The following is a 20509-nucleotide window of genomic DNA, read 5'->3' on the forward strand; positions in this document are numbered from 1 at the left end:
TCACAACCACGCCTGAAATCTCGATTATCACTTTATCATGCGAGAGTATAAAATGTTCGGTGACACCCGAACTTAGCCCTTCCTTACTTGTTAGAGCTGGTTTTATTGAGCGACGCAACGTATTCCCGATCTTGGCTGATAACTTATCTGAAGCTTAGCATTTGTTTGCAATTCCACTGCTCTGTACTGTAAGCCAAATCGTAGAATTTCAATATGCCCAATGATCATTATAATATGATTCGAAATAGATATTATTTTTTCTCATCTTGAAATTCATGGTATGGAGAAATTCATTTAACGGGTGTATTTCTTGTAATATTTCACTCCACTGTGACCCTGAAAAAAAGCATTTTGAGGTTTTCTTTGTACTTTACGGGTATTATAAGTATATTATATACTTATGTAGATTCTAAACATATAGTGGGAGTGAGAGCCTTTATTCCTTAACAATTGGTGTTTATTTGCAAATTGTCCACGTCCTCCTTTCCAGCGAACGAGACTTGCCTTTTTATCATTGACTATTCAGGAGTCAATGATTTGAAATAGATGCTTACATCAGCTATGAAAGAAGAGCTCGCTCAGCAAGCAAAAGAGCTTCCACGAAGTAACTAAAAAACTGCGAAAACGAGGGTACGGGTAAAGTAATTTCTACTCTTAATTTCTATAAAATATGTGAAGACACCAAAAAATTTTGCTGGTATCGAGGGTGCTTTCAAAAGGTAAGCTAGGTCCAATACCTATGCTTTACATTAAATCAGTACAATGTTTAACTCTGCAAATAGCTGAAAACTTAAGAAACTCCAAGGGAACTGCATAATGACAACTATAGATAGGATTCTTGATATTCCTTTCTTTTAGTGATTGCAAATACGCAAGTTGCCCTCACTCATATACTCTTCAGATATGACACAGCCAATAAAACTTTTTTATTTGAAAATTTAATGGTGTATTTCACACCTCTGGCAGGTAGTAAAATTCGTAATTTCACACTTTTCTGTCGCTGCTTTACTACTCTATAAGGCACACCATTATTTCTCGTTTTTCATTGATGATGCGCCAGTAGATAGCCAACAACTCGAGGGTATTTTTTCTCTGTTCTTCTCGTTTTCCCTTAATATTCACTGCTCGATCTGACTTATTGTCACCATGCGTGTGTGTTTGTACGACTTTTGAATGTTAACTTCAGTTTTGGCATTTCCTTAAAGGGCCTTTGGAATTTCAATTCTTGCTGCAACGTTTGTTTTGATTCTTTCCTTTGTCAAACATATTATGCACACATGGAGGCGTATGTATTTCGTATGTGTGATCTCGAATTTGTTTGTACACAGGCTAGTTAATATTCGGAGGCTTAAAATATCTGCACTAAATAAGGATTTTCGTTTAGCCCTGTAAGTTAGCATTAAAACAATTAATAACTTGCAAATATTTACATTTTCTTCGTTTCTTATTATACTTATCAGAAATAGTTCCGAAAAATTTTCGCTTCTCTTTAGCATGCGACGCGTCTGGTCATTCCTTAAGTTGTTCAAATTGTGGGTAGCCCAGTGTTTTCTTTTCAGCATTGTGCTGTTTTAACAAATTCCTGCCCCGCCTTCTTGTCGCCTTTCAAGCCGTTGGGTCTACTTACGCTCTTGTTGTTTTAGGTGTAAACATATTTCCGTATTTCAAATGTAAAAAAATGTTACAAATACCTACTACTTAAACGAAAGCTATTTTAGGATTAGTTACAAACGCACAATCTAAAGTACATATTTACAGTTTAATGACTTCACGTCTATAATGTTTTGATTTTGCACTTTACCTTTCAAACTGGAACTAGTTTATTGTGTTAACATGTGATATCTCCGCCAGTCGATTTCTCCAACGCGAAAACTATGGTAGGATTATGCCAAGTTTGTTTACTTTCGTCGATTCTTTTTTATAGATGGCAAACGCAGTACTATCTACTGGAACTTCAATGAATATCTTGAAGATCTCTCGTATGCGGATGTTATTTGGTTATTGTCTGTGAAACACTTCGTCATGCAAGTAAAAGTTTCGGGTTGGCTTAAAAACCAACAACGACAAAACAGAATCAATGATTATGAGCCAAAAAAAAAAAAAAAACGAATGTGAAACCTGACGTATGACCGACTACCTTACTGGAAAGATTTAGAGCTTTCTTAGCATGTGCCTGCGGCGTATCCTGCCGGTATGTTGGCCTGACGTCATCAGCGACGACGACCTGTATAAAAAGATGGAGATCGATAGGTCACACGCTGCGATAAGATGCCACAGAAGTTTGTGGACAAGCTCGCGATTGGAGCCCAGTCTCACGGTGTAATATTTGATTGCAATTATATACGAGTCCTCTGTAGAATGGAAAGCTGTCAGCGAAGCGGCGGCTCTAGTTGTGACAAGATTAAGACATTTATAACAGATTAGGCGACAGTCAGTCCAAACAATAGAGGAGGCTTAAATGTCTTCTTCTCTCCCATGAAGTAATACTATGTCCAGTGGGGCAGTGGGAGAGACATGAGATGAGGGTAGATTAGGTTTAGCGGATTAAAGTCCCCACTTCGGCTTTCAATGCTTCCTCCTATTATAAAACACAGCTCTGGATTGGAACCGCTAATGATCACCTCGTGGAGGTGATCTCTACAAAAATATATAAATGATTGAGAAAATGCGTGGAACGTCTTGAAGTTGCTAGCCAACAACTTTATTTAAGTCCTATGCTTCAGTGGAAGACACACGAAATGATGATGGTATTATTACTGTTATCATCAGATTTCAGCACATAAAAATAAATCAAGCAGCGTAAATATTCCATCATACAAATAATGATATGATAAATATAATAAAACTAGATATTATGTAGATTAGCCATATAATTATGGAACTAACAACTAACTCATACCAGATGAAACTTAAATGGCAAAGAAGTTTCTTTACCTTTGTTTGTCAAAACTTGGTTACTACAAAGTTTCTACCATTTCATACTCAATCCCCATTTGAAACTAGATCTCTGCAGAGTGCAACCCCCTTGAAGTGCCGAACTACTCGCATATAAAATTAATTTATACCTTATGAGTTTCGAATTACATATATTTAATTGTGCCTAAGTACAAGTATACTCTAAGCGTTTAGTCAATCTTCTATATTACTTCTATTGACAGAATAAAAAATATTGATGAATTCAAAATTTTGTAGAAAGTGCCTCTTGTTAAGTAATTAAACAAGAATTATACATTTTTGGTATTTACAAATTTTTTATTTAATTACAAAAAATAATTTAATTTTTTTATGCCTAGAAGTGACTTCCTGGAAAAAGGACTCACATCAGGTCATATATCACTTGTTGATTATTTTAATGTCAATACTGTCAATCCCATTCCATTTCCATTTAATCATTAACCATAAATGCTGATGAATTGCATTTAGTTAAAAAATCTACCTTTCATACTCACAAACATAAGCAGGTACATAAGAATACTGAAAATACTGAATGAAAGCACAAATCTCTATTGGCAATAAAAAATCAAAATCTCTGTCAGACTGACAGCAAGTGGGTGGTCTACCTGGCAATCACAACTGCCACAGGCGACATAAACTATTCATGTTATTGCGGAAGTTTTACGATTTTCCAATGAAAACCAGACTCAAAACGACATTGTAAAAAGAGAAAATTTAAATTCGAAAGACAATATCAAAAACTCATCACAATTTCAGTGAGATTCAATTATGAATTTGTAATTTCATAATTCAGTTACAATAAGCGCGTAAACACCTGCGGAAAGATAAGACAATAAAAATATTTACAGTTTACCTCTGTGAGTTGCTTGTGGTCACAGCACATACTTCCGGGCGTCTGAGGGTCAAAAACGTCAGAGCAATAACAGGGAGCTCTATGGCATTCGGGTGTGTGGTGTGATTGAAGGGTTATAGCTGCAGGCAGAGTCTGTCTGGCAATATTTTCTAATTTAAAATTTCAAATTTTATTTGTGTGTTTTCATTTGGCTCCCCTACACAATATTTTTCTTCACTTCCTCACTCGATTTCAATGAGTTTGAGTAAATAAATAGTTGAAGAGATCACTCATCCATTTTAATTCCACAAGCACTTATGCACATATTAATTTATGTACAGAAGTACATATGTATGTACTGTATTTCTATATCTACATATGTATCTAAGAGCAGAGTGGTGCGTATTCACTGCTTAGTCCAGCTGTTAAATGCAGATCGAAGCAAGTCAAATCGATTTCAATCAAATCAAATTGATGCTGAATAGGCGAATTAGTAAACAATGCTGAAAACTGCAGGCGATTACCCATGAATGCATTTTTAAGCATTCATAAGACCATGGTTATTTCTGCTGGTGCTGTTGCCGATGTTTTATTACTGTTGCATGCAACAAATGTTGCAAGTAGTCTGCGACGGGCACAACATAAACAGCATTTGTTCGAATCACAATAAAAACGTGCTTACACTGTATATGTAGAAGTGCATAAGAACTATGTGAGTGCAAATCCAAATATTGGCCAGCATTATGCCACAAACATTATATGCTATTAACACCAGCAGTCCGAGCGACGTGCCGCCACATGGATCATTCATCGATGGTTGACTGTCAGAACGACGATTTGTGCACGTGCCTACACACTGATATGCCAATATGAGTATATACTTATGTATATACATACATGCTCAAATATGTGCGTAAGTAATGAAGCTTTAGTATATGTGTACATATGTAGGTATTTAAAGGCACGGGTATGATCGTAGCAATCTTACTTGTAAATGCAAAGCGTCCTCTTCCTGTTGTTTCCTCGCACATATACATACAGAAATTTATGTTGAATATATAATACTTAAAAAAATATTAACCGTATGGACGCTTGCACGTGATCAAAACAATATTTCGGTTGTAGTTGTTGTGGCTTAGTGGCCGTTAACTCAGCTAAGGGTCACATAGAGGAGAAGTCAGAAGCATAAAGGGGCGCCAAAGGAGGGGCTCCCTTTTGGGCGCGGTGACGTGGGGCAAGTACATGACGTAGCACATTGTGTAAAATATTCAAAATATGTAAATACGAACATAAACGAAATTAAAATATATTATAAAAATATCTAAAATATATCCTTTAAGCGCCGTTACTTGCAGCTTGCAACTTATTATGGACAATTGACGCAGTTCGTTCAATTCGCAACTGTCTTCCGCTTGTCAAATCAAATACACTCATTATTCATTGAGATACACTTTAATCCTATCTCTTAATTAATAGTCTTTATAACTCGAAAGCAGATCTCACTCAGTCATACAAATATTAACGGATCGTTATGATCGCACAACATTTTCGACGTTTGTGCATATGACTCACTATTTTGGGCAAAAAGAGTAAGACTTTGTTCATAATTTTAAAATTATTAGTTTACTCTTCAATATCTATATCGTCCCCCACAAAGTAATTTTCCCTTGGCTCGAATACACTTGTGTCAACGTTTTCAATCCTCGAAACAGTTGTTGAAGTCCGGAATAGTCTTCAATTCGTGTAGCGAATCCGATTTATTGTCTTCAATTGACTCAAAACGGTTTCACCGAAGCGGTTGTTTGAATTGGGCACAGATGTCACTGTCAACCAACCTAGTAAAAAAAATATTTGATGAAGGAGTTTTCGCGCGAAATTTAAATTAAAAAGACTTCTTTAACTATTTTTTGCACAGACTCTTTCTCTGAATACTCAATGCACTTATGAAACTATAATATATATTAAATCTGGATATTTCTAAATGGGATATTCTAAATAAATTACTTGCTAGCTAAGTGCTTAGAATGAAATGGGAATCATGGTCGATCGAAAGTACTAACTAAGAAAACGCTTTAAATATATGCGACATATATATGCATGTCTTCAGTACACACACCTTTCGAATTAATCTTTCAACGGAGCACGGAAGTACCGCAACAATAAACTCCAGACTTTTCGTTACACTCGAACTCCCTTCAGAAACTAATCAACCCGCCGAATGGTGAATAGCTTCCGAAGGGTTGCCCCCCTAACGTACGGCTGTGCTTCCAGAACATGAGTGTTTACAGATTTATGACTCCAACTTCGTTGCTACTAAAACGAAGTAATAACAATAACGCACACGCCCATGTGGCATGCAACACTTGCAGCACCTAGTGCAACTGAAGTGTAAAGATAGCCATATTTGTACAAAAATAAAATGATATAAAAGTGCAGACAAGGTTTCGCCTCGCATTCCACTTAAGCGAAAATGTTCGCTCTCTCTCCATCGTTAGAAATTCCAAAACAGTCAAGATCGCCTAAAGAGATGATACAGCACGCACTCACGATCCAACATATAGCCTGTCCATTGGCAGCAAAACCGCACGCTGTTAGCCTTACCGCAGCCAAACTCAAGAATGTCCGCACGCTGCCACAAAGTGCCGAGTACCAGACGGTTGCGAATGTATAGAAGCATACTTTTGTGTGTGAAGTACTCACTTTACTCCTGAGACAAACAAGTCGACTTAAGAGCATATGTAGTGCAAATGTCTTCTCCCACTCTTAATTTACTCCCTCACCCAAATGTGCAATGTCCCTGACTGGTTTTTTAATTTTACCACGTAGCCCGACCGCTAGTCTTTCTGTTCTCCTTCACAGGTCAACCGTCTCTGGTTCGCCACTACCAGAGACCATGTGCTTGGGCGTCTTCATTGCCATACGATCATGGCCATGCGGTCCTATGCACGGCAGTTGGCCACTTCACTTTGTAATTTTATTGTTTTACTTCGAGTGTGTGTTCTTGAAACCAAAGCACTTCCGAATATGCCTTCTTCTAGTTGTTGCTAATTTGCGACTCCCTAAATCATATTAGTATAGAGATTCCTCAAACCTACGCACATATGGAATTTTTGTGATATTCTTCACTCTTCTATGTTAAATAGCAGTGAACTGTCGTTTTGGCTAATAAAATTTAACAATATTGGAACGCAAACAAAGATTCACCGTAATATGTTAAAGCTTCTGAGGTAAGAATTAAAATGTTTTGTATATAATGAATGCGATACCTTACCCGAACATAGATGAGTTCTCTGGATAAAAAAGTCTAACGGTGTGATATCACATGATCTTGATGGTCAAACGAACGGCCCAAAACGAGAAATAATCTGATCACTGAAGTGTTCTCTCAATAAATCCACTGATTGATGTGATGTGTGGAAAATGGCGCCATCGTTTTGTAAAAAAATGTCGCCGAGATCAGGAGCTTCAATTTCAGGCACCAAATATTACTTTATCATGGCGCTTAACGGTGACCATTGACAGTTACGTTATCAGGAGCATCATTTTTAAAGAAATATAAAGCGACGATTCCACTGGCTCATTAACCACACCAAACCGTTGTTTTTTTTTTCGGTTTGCTGGATCAAATGACAACTTTTGAATCTCTTCAGGTTGCTTTTCGTCCCAAATGCGACAATTTTTCTTGTTTACATACCCTTTGAGCCAGAAATAAACCTTATCGCTAAACAAAATTTGGCTCAAAACGTCGGATCTTTTTGGAACTTATCAAGAGAACGTGGAGCGAAGCGATAAAGTCGAGGGTTTTTGCTCAAGCTGTATTTTATACGCTCTCAGTTTAAGATCTTCCCGTAAAATGCGCGAAGTCGTACTAACGCCAGTTCGAGTTACTAGGAACGGCGCCGAATCGACTCTACCCGATCTTCGTGTACACTTTCAACTACGGCTGCTATATTTTTTTACTGTGTGCTGGACGAGGTCTATTCCGTCGAGTAATAAACAATAATGAATGCTGGGTCTCAATATGGGTGATGGTGTTGCGAATAGTTCGCTCAGTAGGCCCATTATGTTGACCATAAGTTGAGCAAAGCGCGCCAAACACATTCTTTACAGAAAGTGCATTTTGTTCAGGCGTAAGTATTTCCATGTTTAAAAGAATAACAACACAATAACGAGTGATCTGACAAAAAACGCTATTGAAAAAAGTACCTCTGCTTGGATCACCCATTTAACATTGGTGAATTATTTCTAATGTATTCGTCTTTCATGTATTTAACTCTTCGTATGGTTTTAATTCGAAAATGGGTAATATTCTCTACTTTGGTCTTTTTGAAATCTAATATACAAAAATTGTCAGAAGTGGAGTAATGATAATCCACGAGCTATTTGCAGAGACGCCGTTAAATCCTCAAAAAGTCATCTTTAAAAATAAAACCGATTATATTTAACAGTTTTTTCAGTATAAAAGTTGGTAAGAAATAATACTGGTTTATTTTGATCCAGATTAATTTTCGTAAAATCTCCAATAAACAAGTAAGGAAGGGCTAAATTCGGGTGTCACCGAACATTTTATACTCTCGCATCAAATACCGTATTTATGTAAAGTTTTATTCCGCTATCATATATATATCTTTTATATATTATACCTGTCTCTTATACACATCTAGATGTGTATAAGAGACAGGCGCTATATTGGAAGAAGGCGTGGTTGTGAACCGAGTTCACCCATATTTCGTACATGTCATCAGGGTGTTAAGAAATTATTATGTACCGAGTTTCATTGAAATCGGTCAAGTGGGCGACGCCACGCCCATTTTAAATTTTTAAAGAAAGTCTGGGTGCAGCTTCTTTCTCATATTTCTTCCGTAAAATTTAGTGTTTCTGACGTTTTTTGTTAGTCGGTTAACGCACTTTTAGTGATTTTCAACATAACCTTTGTATGGGAGGTGGGCATGGTTAATATCCGATTTCTTCCATTTTTGAACTGTATATGGAAATGCCTGAATGAAATAACTCTGTAGAGTTTGGTTGTCATTGCTATAGCAGTTTTTGAGATATGTACAAAAAAGTTAGTAGGGGCCGGGGCCACGCCCTCTTTTCCAAAAAAAATTACGTCCAAATATGTCCCTCCCTAATGCGATCCTTCGTGCCAAATTTCATTTTAATATCTTTATTTATGGCTTGGTTATGACACTTTATAGGTTTTCGGTTTTCGCCATTTTGTGGGCGTGGCAGTGGGCCGATTTTGCCCATCTACGAACTTAACCTTCTTATGGAGCCAGGAAATATGTGTACCAAGTTTCATCATGATATCTCAATTTTTACTCAAGTTACAGTTTTTTTTTTTAGTTTTAGGACTTACAAACAACCGTTATGTGAACAAAACTATAATACTCTCTTTAGCAACTTTGTTTCGAGAGTATAAAAAAAGTGAATTTAAGGCAAACCGCCAGTTACATATGTATATTATCAAACAATTCCCACACTGCGAAATCAAAAAACTTATTTCGAAACCAAAATTATGTAAAGGAATAACGGCGAAGTAGTAAGTAGATGTTTAAACAATCTAATCAGCAATGCAGCGAGCATCAGGAGAGTACACAAAAGGCGCACACGGTCTACAACACTATTGTTGCACGAACAGGAAAACTCATTGTCAAATGGGTGAACAGAGAACACGCTAAGTGTAGGTGTACCAACAAAGGTACACAGACGCACGTGCGTATATTTACCAATCATTTGCACATTCGAGTGGCCTAATCAGATATGCACACGGTGAAGCTATCAAGGAAAAACATCGATCGACACTGCGGAAAATCTTGAGTGGACACAAACAAAGCACGATCACTCACACATTTACATATGTTGCAGGTATCAAAACTGACCCTGTGTGCAGGAAGAAGTCAAAGCATATGAACACACACACACACATACAAAGATGCGCAATAATGCAAACACTTCGGAAAATTGTCCGTCTGTGCTGTTGCCCTGAGTTTTCCACCAACACAGCGTCACAAAACACACACATACACACTAGCACTCAAGTGCGTTGCGCTACGCGGCTGGGCACTGGCTGCGCCGCGCTGCTATGCTCGAGCCGTCTAAGTGGGTGCAATGTGTTTGCCAGACGAGCATTTGTGCGAGCCCAGTGATCGCGCATGTGCCGCGCTGAGTGTGCGCGCCCCGAGTGCGTATGCGATCGAGCGAGAGCAGCGCGTCTACATAATGCATGCATGTTTGTTGTTGCTATTCTGTGATTTCCATCGTTAAGCGAGCTATGCGGCACTAAAAACGAACAAGAAGTCACAATACTGCTGTTGTTGTTGCGGGCGTAGAATTAAAGCATTGAAAAGAATCAACTCGCGGAGTAGCAGCAGAAGAAGTCAACAAAGCATATGCAGTAAAACATGGGGGATTCACAATGTGCGCAGACATTCTGCCAGGCAGCAACATATTTATTTGTGCGTGGCAGCGGAAAACTGACGCGCTGCGCTACTAGCGCTAACGCGACCGCGCTGCTCCAACTCAAGAGGCAATTGTGCGCCGCCGGCACACGCGTCTGCAGAATTGAAGTTTTCGAATTTGTTTATTCCGTTTCGGGATGTCAGTGCAGTAGCATGCAACAGCGCAATCGACGGCGACGACTACCAATTCAAATCATTCACTCTGTACTTGAATAATAACTCAGTTATGTTGTGCGGACTTTTTGTTCTTTTCTTTGTAAGCGTTCAATCGGCAATCGTCGGTCATATCGTTTGCCACGCTCATCCTCTCCTGAGCGAATAGTCGAAGTGAAGCTTTCACGAAGCGCTATCACAAATGTACATTTATTAATATTGTGTTGTTGTTTGGAAGGGCAACAACATTTGTTTATATGTTTGTTGTTAAGTGTGGAAAAAGCGCGCGCTTCTCTCAAAGCCATAAATTACAACAGGTTTGAAGTTTACTTTCCGGGCATAAACAAAGCTAAAAGCAAGTTCCGAAACCCTTACACCAGTTCAAATGCAAATTCAAAAGTAACCAAAAACAGTTGTTTCAAATGACTTTCAGCCGTATTAAGTGAAGTGAAAAGTGTTCAAGTGTTTATAAGGGCAAAATCGAAGAACGCAATGTGTGTCAAAACCAAAAGAGTATGTTAGTGCCAGTTTGAAATATACGAGAGAAATCAATGCCAGTGGTAAAACAGTAATAAGTATTGCACTTAACTTTATTTGGATTTTAATTTGAGAAAGCCGCAAAATCAAAGTTCGGCAAAATGTTTATCGCTTTGGATCAAACCAACGCTTTTTTCTCAGGTACTCTTCTGATTGCAAATTTGTTCTCAAAATATTTATAACTATATTGTATGCATAGACTGCCCTAGGCTTATTAAGGGTTATATTTATACAGGTTCTGGAAAAAAGAAAATTTTCTTTTTTTTTAAATTTATTGATTGAAAAATTTGTACTGACAATTTGGTATCTTTTAGTTGAGTTTTAAGCCTTGGTATTAGTAAAAATTGGAAAGGAACTACATCTAATCTCCGAGAACTCCTCTCAAAAAAGAAGTTTTGCGATGACTACTATATCTCTGAACTGAATCCCATGAAATTAAACAACCAAACAGATTTAGTTTAAGTAATGTTAAATCTAGTAATCTCAGCAATATTTTTTGTTAATTTTAGTACCGATTCGAATTTCTAAGTTTTTGTGTTATTGTTGTATAATATATACATGATGTATATATTCAGGTCTTCAAAAGTATTGTCCACAAAGGCATTGCTCATTAATTTTGCACTTTTATTACAAGCTTTCCATGATTTTTTTATTTGGAGACAAACTATGAACATTGATTATTGGTATTAAGTTTCATTATTCACTGAGTTTTTATGTCATTAGAGGACAAAAACAACTTAATAAAGACAATTATCAATATGAAAAGAGAGATAATCAAACTTTTATTGTTTAACCTTTAATGTTAATGATTTAAACCATAAATGTTAACTTTAGTGATTGGATAGACACGCTATTTTTGTCATGTGTTAGTGTTTAATTTTGTTCTCTATAATATAATATGTAGTACAAACTAAAGTACAAATGTTATAAGTAAACATACATATGTATATCGAATTTTTCGGTCATTATGACCCAGCGTCATTGTCGCCGGGTTAATATGCTGATATATAAATTTGATTACTTTAAACAACTTTGACTGATCGAGAGTTGCTTTCATAGTTTTTATAAAGCCTGTCGCTACAGTGTTATATTCTAGTTGAAATTAAAAACTTAACGGGAATAAATTCAGTTTATATGCAACACGCTCAAAATAGTGTTTATAAGGATCAAAACAAAAAAGTTTTCCGTATAAGTACCTGATCGTTTACATAGTATGTTAGCCATATGCTATAGTCATCCTTTATCTGCGGTTCGGACTTTCAGCTATATCCTATAGTCTCGCGTTATCGGCCATTCCGAAAAAAGTGTAGTTTTTGGGTAGAAAAGCACGGGCGCAAACTTTCAGAAAGATAGCTCAAACACTGAAGGATTAGTTTGCGTACATACAGACAGGCGGACATGGATAAATCGACTCAGATCGTCATGCTGTTCATTTATATACATATATACATACATATATGCTATGGTGAAAGTCTAATATACCCTGTTCAGAGTATACAAACTGCTTTAAGTTTAAAGGAAGATATATTTATTTACTATAATATACAGATAGATCTTTATTCGTTTAGAAATAAAATCCAGCAAGATAACAAATCTGAAACACATCGAGTACGTAATTGATTAATCGGGAAAATATTTGCTAAATTATGCTAAAAATGTATAACTGGTTATCGTGAAATGCAGGTACAAATACAACAATCTAAACACTGAAATTTAATATTTGAAACGATAACTACTCAAAAGCAAAATAAACGTAAATGTATAGTTTGTAAATAGTGAATGATCTTAGTATAAAAATGGCATAAGCACAAACCTTTTGATATTCTGCAATTTTCATGCAAAATTTCCTTTATATTATTTTCTATAAAATGTTCACATTGTTGGTGTTGTCTTATATATTTCCGTTCCTTTACAGATAACCCATATTACTTCTACAATGACAGCAAGTCGCCGCGCACGCCGGACTCGCAGAGCTCCAATAAGACGTTTTCCATATTCAAGCGCCGCAATTCGAAAGGCAGCAGTCCGCGTGTCATCATACCGGAACAAACGCGGCTAATCACTTCGGCGAATCTCGACTCGGCAGCTACAATGGCGTTAGGCAGTCCGCGCGGCAGTTTCGGCTCTCTGGGCGGCTTCTCACAAGTAAGTTATGGCAGCAAATGAACGATAAAGAAGAGGTTTAATGAAGTTCCGTTAGTTGATGATATTTACATATGTACATATAACTCATAGAACCGGAAAACTGTTTACAAATCATAAAATGTCAATAACAGGCAGCAGTGTTGCCTTACGACTTTATAGTTTGTTTTTCTAACATCATTCGCCATCTGTTTGTTTGTATTTTTCGCATTCATCTATTGCATCTTGACAATTTTGCGTTTGACCGGGTGCACCATTCACACACACATACCTATGCACATATGAATTTATAAACATCGGGTGTGTACTTATGTAGCAATCTTTTGAAATGCAGCCATTGATGTATCGTCAGCGTTCGTCGAACTCACACTCGGAGACGTTCCGCGAACGGCTGGGCTCCTACAACGAGTCTAATGCCTCGACGTGCGGACTTGGTGGCGGAGGCGGTGGTGCAGGCAGTGACTTTGATGATGTCTTTTGCATGTCGCCCTCAAGGTGAGTACACCGGCCGTACACTTGGCCCTTTATGCACACAAGTGTTTATGTATTGCTAGCTGATGAGTGGTTGACAACTGTGATGAATGCAGCTGTTGACATTTGGGATTAATTTGCTAATCGTGCATACGGTTTTCATCTTTTTCTTCATCTGCTTAACTTCTACTCATGCCTTTTAATAACCGATTCTTATTGCTTTTCTCCTCGTGCACCCACACGAAAATCACAGCAAACATCATCACACTCTGCCGAACAGCAATGCACGTCGTCACTCCTTCGGCAATTGGCGGCAGGCGAGCGAACGTCATCACCACAAGAGCACGGGAGTCACCATACCGGATGAGGTGCCGAATATGATGGCCCCACGACCGCCCGTCTTATCGCCTAACAAATATCGCGGTTTACATCGACGAAGAGGTGAGTGAGATACTCTACTTTATTTGCTGTTGAATTATTAATTTTAGGCCAAAATTGCTATTTACGTATCATGTATATTTTGTGAGCTAAAAGTGAATTATAGGAAACTTACAGATCTAGATATATATAGTACAAAGCAACAAATGTATATAATATATTTAATAAGTAAAAAGAAAAAGAATAAGAATAAGAAAAACTTTTGTGTAAATTGGCACGCAGCTATTGCGACTAAAGACTCTTACCTAGATATTCACAAAGCGCTTTATAACATATCAACTTCGGCCAATTACCTATAAAACACCTCCAGTTGGTCAAAAATACATCTCACTGTAATTCAGTTGAAAGCGAGTGTTTCAATTGAAATTTGTAATGAACGCAGCTAAGAAGTATTTTGCTACCGTACTGGTGCTGTCTCTTGATTAGCGCTAACGAACTCACGAAATCTGTCTTGTGGCAGATCGCAAGAGGTAAGTGGATCTTCCACTAATCCCTAAAGGAATGTCATTGGAGAGAGAAACTCTTCCTTGTAAGCGAATCTTGTCCACATATGACTCAAATCCGTATATATATACGTACTCTTTCGGCCATTTATAAAGCAAGGATTTTCTAAAACAAACAGATAAAATCGCACTCAAGATTTCGTTGTCAACTGTGTTTAGGTTATGGGATTAAGAAATTATCTTAAAATAAGAAGTGAACTTAAATAAAAGCAATTAAGTTTTATGAAATCCTAAAATATTAATTATTTATCGACAAATCTAAAACTACAGTTCGTTATCTTCAGTACAGTTATCTTCTTCAACTTTTTTCAGTAAAATGTGCGCCAAAATCTATGTTGTTCTACTCCAATTTAAGATTGGCTTTAATAGCATTACTTTCTAGCTAAAAATATACACCCACAAGGAAATTTCGTACTATTAGAAGAGCTTTTAGGTTCGCTTGATCATTTCTAACTATTATTTTGTTTCTGAAGGTTTACTTGGTTACTCTCTGAACCTTAAAAACTCATTATTGCGTCCTTCAACAACAACTTAAGAACTATCTATAATTGATGTACACCGCAATACTATCACCATAAGCAAAATTGGCACTGATCCTCAGCGACCGATCGCCAAGTCGGTGTCGTCACAGACAAGCCTTTGCGCACAGCCGCTCCACTGAAGTGTTTTATTGAAATTTTATGCGCAAACAATTTAAGCAATTGCCGTTCGATTGAGATACACAGCCGCGCTTCTGCATACTAAAATCGCAGAACAAATATCGTCAACACGCGGGCAGAGCGACAGCAGGAACAACCCGCTCGCGGTCGCTGATGTTGTAGGCGCCAGTGAACGCATTTTGTTACAGCTATTTATGCAAAGTGAAATCAATAAAATTAGCAACAACAAATAAATTAACTGCCAGTGCACATACACATTCATAGGTGGCGGCAAACATATACATAAGTTTGCACACACATACACTCGTCGGCGCATTTTTCACCTAGCAGATAGCGGAAAAAGGAGTAACTCGGCTGGCGGCAATATTTGAATTTATTGTATTTGCAGCTGCTGCCGCAAATCAACACGAACACATAACAATTTCTTACTTCATAAACACACACACACACGCACATGTATGCGGGTGTTGGTGTTGTTGTTTGAATGTTATTTGTTTGACTTTGACAGCAGTGAAAATGATTGAGCGCATTTGTCGTTGGCCGAGAATAGCTGATCGCTGATCGCCGATCGTTCGTCGCCCGTTAGCAGTCAGTGTTGTTGTGGCAGGTTAAGGCGCGGCCGCTCAAGACCCGGTCGAGCCGCGCTGACATGTAGGAAGCAGTTGCGGGCGCATGCGCGAAATTTCAATGAAGCTCTTAATACCCACAAAACTAAAAACAACACAAGGTTTGGACTTAATTTACCTAAGAACATGTGCATAACTAACGCAAAGCAGGCAAATAAATTATAAATGAAAAGCCAGCAACTGGTGTGTTCCATGGGTATAAATTAAAATATGCTCAGTTTATTTTCATTAATTGGTCATTTAAATGCTTCAAATGATTTAATGGTAATTACTAACAGGCAAAAGAAACATAAAGAACATGGGAAGACATCACTTGCGGCACGACAAAATCGATTTGAAAGAATGTCGTAGGATTATTTATGGCCAACTGTGCTTTATTCGACGGGAAATTTCCTGTAGGTGACACTGTAAATAATTCTAAAATTAGAAGTGTGTGCGATATGGTTGACGCAACCAGAACAAACGCAAAAAGTAAGAGGAGTGGCACGCAAAAATTATTTTAACCTAATTAGGGGTAAACTTGGCTCGCGTAAGCCGTGTCTACGCCATTAAAGAAGAAGAAGATTAGGAGCAACATATGAAACAAATGATTTTTTCTCACCTATTGATGGATTCGGGCATGCGACAATAATTATATTTACTCTAAACAGAGTGTATTAAGTTCGTCACGATGTTTGTAACAGCCGGAACAAAACGTCAAAATCATTTAAAGTGAGCACATATTTGTATAAATGATAAGTATGGTGAGCTCGGTCGATTCAGCCATGCCCATTTATCGGTCCGTCTGTATATACGCATACTAGACGCTCATTTTTTGAGAACTAATCTGTAATTTTTCACATACTTCCTCCCAATAAGCTGCTTATTTGTCGCAATTGCCGGTATCGGACCACTTTAGGCTTTAGCTGCCTTACACTGACGATCAAATCATGTCTTTTACCGAAAACTTTTAAATTTGACGAGATATTTCCATAGAATTTTGAACAGATAGTTGTCCGAAATATGAGTACAATCCCCAAAAAGCTTTTGAGGTTTAGGACCTGCTTTAAGCCGTTTAATTTATGCTTTTTTGGCAGAAGAAACCTTGAAGTTGTTACAGAGATACTTTTGCAGATATTTCTCATATAAACTGAAAAGCTTTTTGAAAGCAAAATTAAATGATCTGAGATTTTAGGGGCTCATACGATTTTTTTTTATTATTAGAGAACTAGTTGATCTAGAAATGTTGCAGCCCTAAATGTATGTTTCGCCTTGCAATAAAAAACAAAAAAAAGACATAGATAGAACTTACATGGTAGTGACATGAGAGCTGGCACTAAGAACAGTTGATGAAGCCACTAACGAAATATTTACTTTTTTCACACGGATTAAAAATTTCATATATCTATAATAATTAGTCTCTAGAAAAACTCTGTATATTGTTCGAATCAAAATAACGCAGGTTTGTAACAAAAACTGGAAGTATGATAATTTACGCTAAAGCAAGCATTTTGCAATTCAAACCCACTTTAGTTAAACCAAACAAATTTGCCAAGAATTTTATTACTCTTAGCACAAATATCAGAAAGTCAAGGCAAAAATATGGCTGCTTAAATGGTCGGTTCTAAAGATAACAGTGCGATATTACTTTTATACAGATACTGGGAGCTATTTTTGGACTACAATATGGTTAGCATGACTTAAATTACGAGTATCATAGGCAATTTGTCGATGAGTTCCATGGATACGAAGTGCAAATATTGCAAATGGCCAACAGGGGAAAACTACTTTGTTGCTTCTAGCAATATGGTAATGTGGCCCGCCAATGGATATTTAATAAACATTTGCATGTAAGAGAATGTGTGTGTATTTTTATCGCCAACTAATTGCCCGTAAATTTACGCTTGTAGTAACAGTTGGCAGCGCTGTTTGTTTAGCTTCTATGGCTTTTGTGTACTTCTGCCGAGGTGGATTGACTAAAAGGTAGTTGCTTCCATCGCTGGCTTATTTATGCAGCATTTTAAGCGTTGAACGACTGTCAGCAATATGTCAGCAACAACGAAACTACAATTTCGTATCGCTATCAGTCCCATGAACGCTAGTATCTGCCATATGTAGCCATTTGTATAGGTCAAACAACACCTTAGCTTATACTCTCACACTCTTGTGCTCATTTCCTTTTTTGTCTTACTGTACAAAGTTACTTGGCACTTAAGTAAACAAAGTATCAATTTCTGCGGCAGTGTTGCAAAGCAACGTTTGCTTAAATTGTCAATAACAATGACCATTTAATTATGGACGGACGCGTCAATACGGAACAACGGAAGCAAACCACAACATTTACGAGCACAATTTTGTCGTAGAAATTCTGGATAGGTACTAACCAAAGTGTTGACCAAAACACACGCACGCACACATCTTTTAATTACACATACACGTAATGCCTGGGCGAGCTCTTTGCGTGTGTGTGCAGCAGAGAATAGTTTGGCGCGTGCCAATTTTTCGACGCTCCACCAGTAGCTTTGGCTATGGTGCTTTCCACCGTTAAGGAAATGCCTCACCATAAGCGGCAGAAGTGCTGGCTTCTTATGCGCCTGCTTTGGTGCGCCTCAAGTGTGGTGAATATTAAACAATAATTTTTGAAACGCCTTCTTCGCCACGTACATGTGTGCGTGCGTATTTAAATACTCTTCATAAATTGTGTTATTATATTACAAAAGCGCGAACCGGCAAATTAGCGGTACTCACAGTGCTAATAGCTTTTAAGAAATCAGCTGAAATGCTGTCAATATTGCTGAGGCGAAACTTCAGAGCAAATTCCGGGAATATTGTCTCAGTTTTAGATGTGTTCTTGCGTATTTTTCTAGCCCATCTGTTTATAACCGAAATCGGCAGTGGAAAGCGCATTTCCGCACAATTTTCATTTTGCGCACACTCATACACACATGCAACCTAAATGCAGTTGCAAGTTTGCTTGTTGTTTCTAGCGTCTTCAGAAATGCCAAAATCGGCTAAATGTATGTTTGTTTGTGTGTACTTGCAGCCCCATATGTGGTACTCACCACATGCGCTTGTGCTTCATTACTTTCCATTTGTGGCCCACGTGTCTACGCCATCGGTCGCCTGCCGTGGCCGTGGCTGCTTTCACGGTGGCCCAACTGTAGCGGTTGGCACTCGCACGCAGTCTTCAAAAGCAATTTCTTCAGCGCTGCGCTCAGCTGCCAAACTGTTTTGAAATATTGCAGGTGATTTTGGGTCAGACGTCAATTTTAATACAATTACCGCACGCCATTCAATACATCAAAACTGACGATACGCACACACACACCCCCATAAGGAGGCGAGTATGGCAGCTTGCAACGTAGAGTCGCTGATGGCAACGCCTTGAAGGCTGCGGCGTGAGCAAATCCGCTTTGGCGAATGCTTGTTGTTATGTTTGTTATTACGCGCATTTCAATGAAATGTTTATGAACTGGTGCACATTTGCATAACTGTTTATATTGCCGTGCACTCACATTGCGTTTATGTTAATACGTCTGTGTATGTGTGTTTTAAAAGCAACGAATTGTTTGTTGTGATGTGTATAAGAGACAGGTGTATGTGTGTTTTAAAAGCAACGAATTGTTTGTTGTTTCTCCGCAGTAATGACTTGCAGCAACGCCAGGGGTGGTGGAAGGGGCGGTGGTGTGTTATGGCAAGGCGAAGAATCCATTTCAAAGAACTGCTCAGCAACATCTGTTTTTCAGATTTCACTCCAAACACACACATTTGCCCAAAAATTTGGTTTAGCTTTCGTGGAAAGAATTTTCGTCAATTATACGATTTTCAAGTTACAAAAAGGTGTTTGTTTAAAATATGAATATACGATAATGTGTCTGTCAAAAGTAGTTAACTGTATAGAGTGAACTTCGTCTTAATTTAATCGGCCAGTTTGAATGGCAGTTATATGATGTAGTGGTCCAAGCTGAATAATTTGTTCGGAGATTGGGCGATATGAAACCAGACTATATTTCGTCAAGGTACCTTGGCAATAAAAAAGTTTTCCATACAAGGACTTGAGTACGATCGGTCAGAATCGTAAAAGCTGAAAGACTAGTTCGACAGGATATAACTAAACAAGATTATTATAACTCTTAGGAATGATTGGGTGTTAAGAATTAAGGTGTGATGCATAAATCACTGGTATATGCAATTTATTTAATTTGTTTTTGTCAAGTAATTTTTTGTTTTAGATAGTTGGTAACCTTAATGAAAACCCCGCTGGCAAGTCAACTATCGATTGAATTACTGGTTAATTAACCTAGAGCACTACCAAAGATTTCTGTCTCTGTTTTCTATGTCAACCCGACATGGGAATTAAGACGAATTTTATATGCCAAAGCCTTGTTAGTTCAGCGGCTTCGCCTCATTTGTCATGAATCACAGACACAGAATTTGTCTTTGTAAGAATTTGTTGTTTTCTTCATATTCTCCGTTCAAATGAACATTATACTCATTCATAATATATTTGTGCTAAATTATTGGCTTTTAATAGCTTTCAGCAGATTTTGGCAGTCGAGGTAACTCGTTAACCTCCAGAACATTGCAATGTCATGAGCAGATCAACGACACCGCTCTTATGAATAATAAATTAAAATGATATATTTTGCAGTAATGAAAACGTACACACTTCCTCACTTACGTGGAACCGCAGCCAGGCGCACGGAAACTGCATATCCGTAACTTAAACCTGGCTGCACGCATGAGTCCTTCG

The 20509-nt window shown here is 37.8% G+C and overlaps 1 protein-coding gene across 3 annotated transcripts in view; it reads left to right on the forward strand.

Moving 5' to 3' along the window:
- Nucleotides 1-20509, forward strand: part of LOC108974039 — a 97918-nt gene that overhangs the window by 44270 nt on the left and 33139 nt on the right. The window contains exons 1-4 of one of the 3 annotated variants that reach the window (XM_018941618.1): nt 10393-11079; nt 12854-13083; nt 13415-13575; nt 13805-13992. In XM_018941618.1, the coding sequence (XP_018797163.1) occupies nt 11040-11079; nt 12854-13083; nt 13415-13575; nt 13805-13992 (619 nt within the window). In that variant the 5' untranslated portion in view covers nt 10393-11039. Of the gene's footprint in view, nt 1-10392; nt 11080-12853; nt 13084-13396; nt 13576-13804; nt 13993-20509 lie in introns of those variants that run through there. The other 2 variants (XM_018941617.1, XM_018941619.1) reach the window with 2 other exon arrangements.

The sequence above is a fragment of the Bactrocera latifrons genome, unplaced genomic scaffold (assembly GCF_001853355.1).
Source record: "Bactrocera latifrons isolate USDA-ARS-PBARC rearing strain unplaced genomic scaffold, ASM185335v1 scaffold_52, whole genome shotgun sequence".
Classification (NCBI taxonomy): domain Eukaryota; kingdom Metazoa; phylum Arthropoda; class Insecta; order Diptera; family Tephritidae; genus Bactrocera; species Bactrocera latifrons.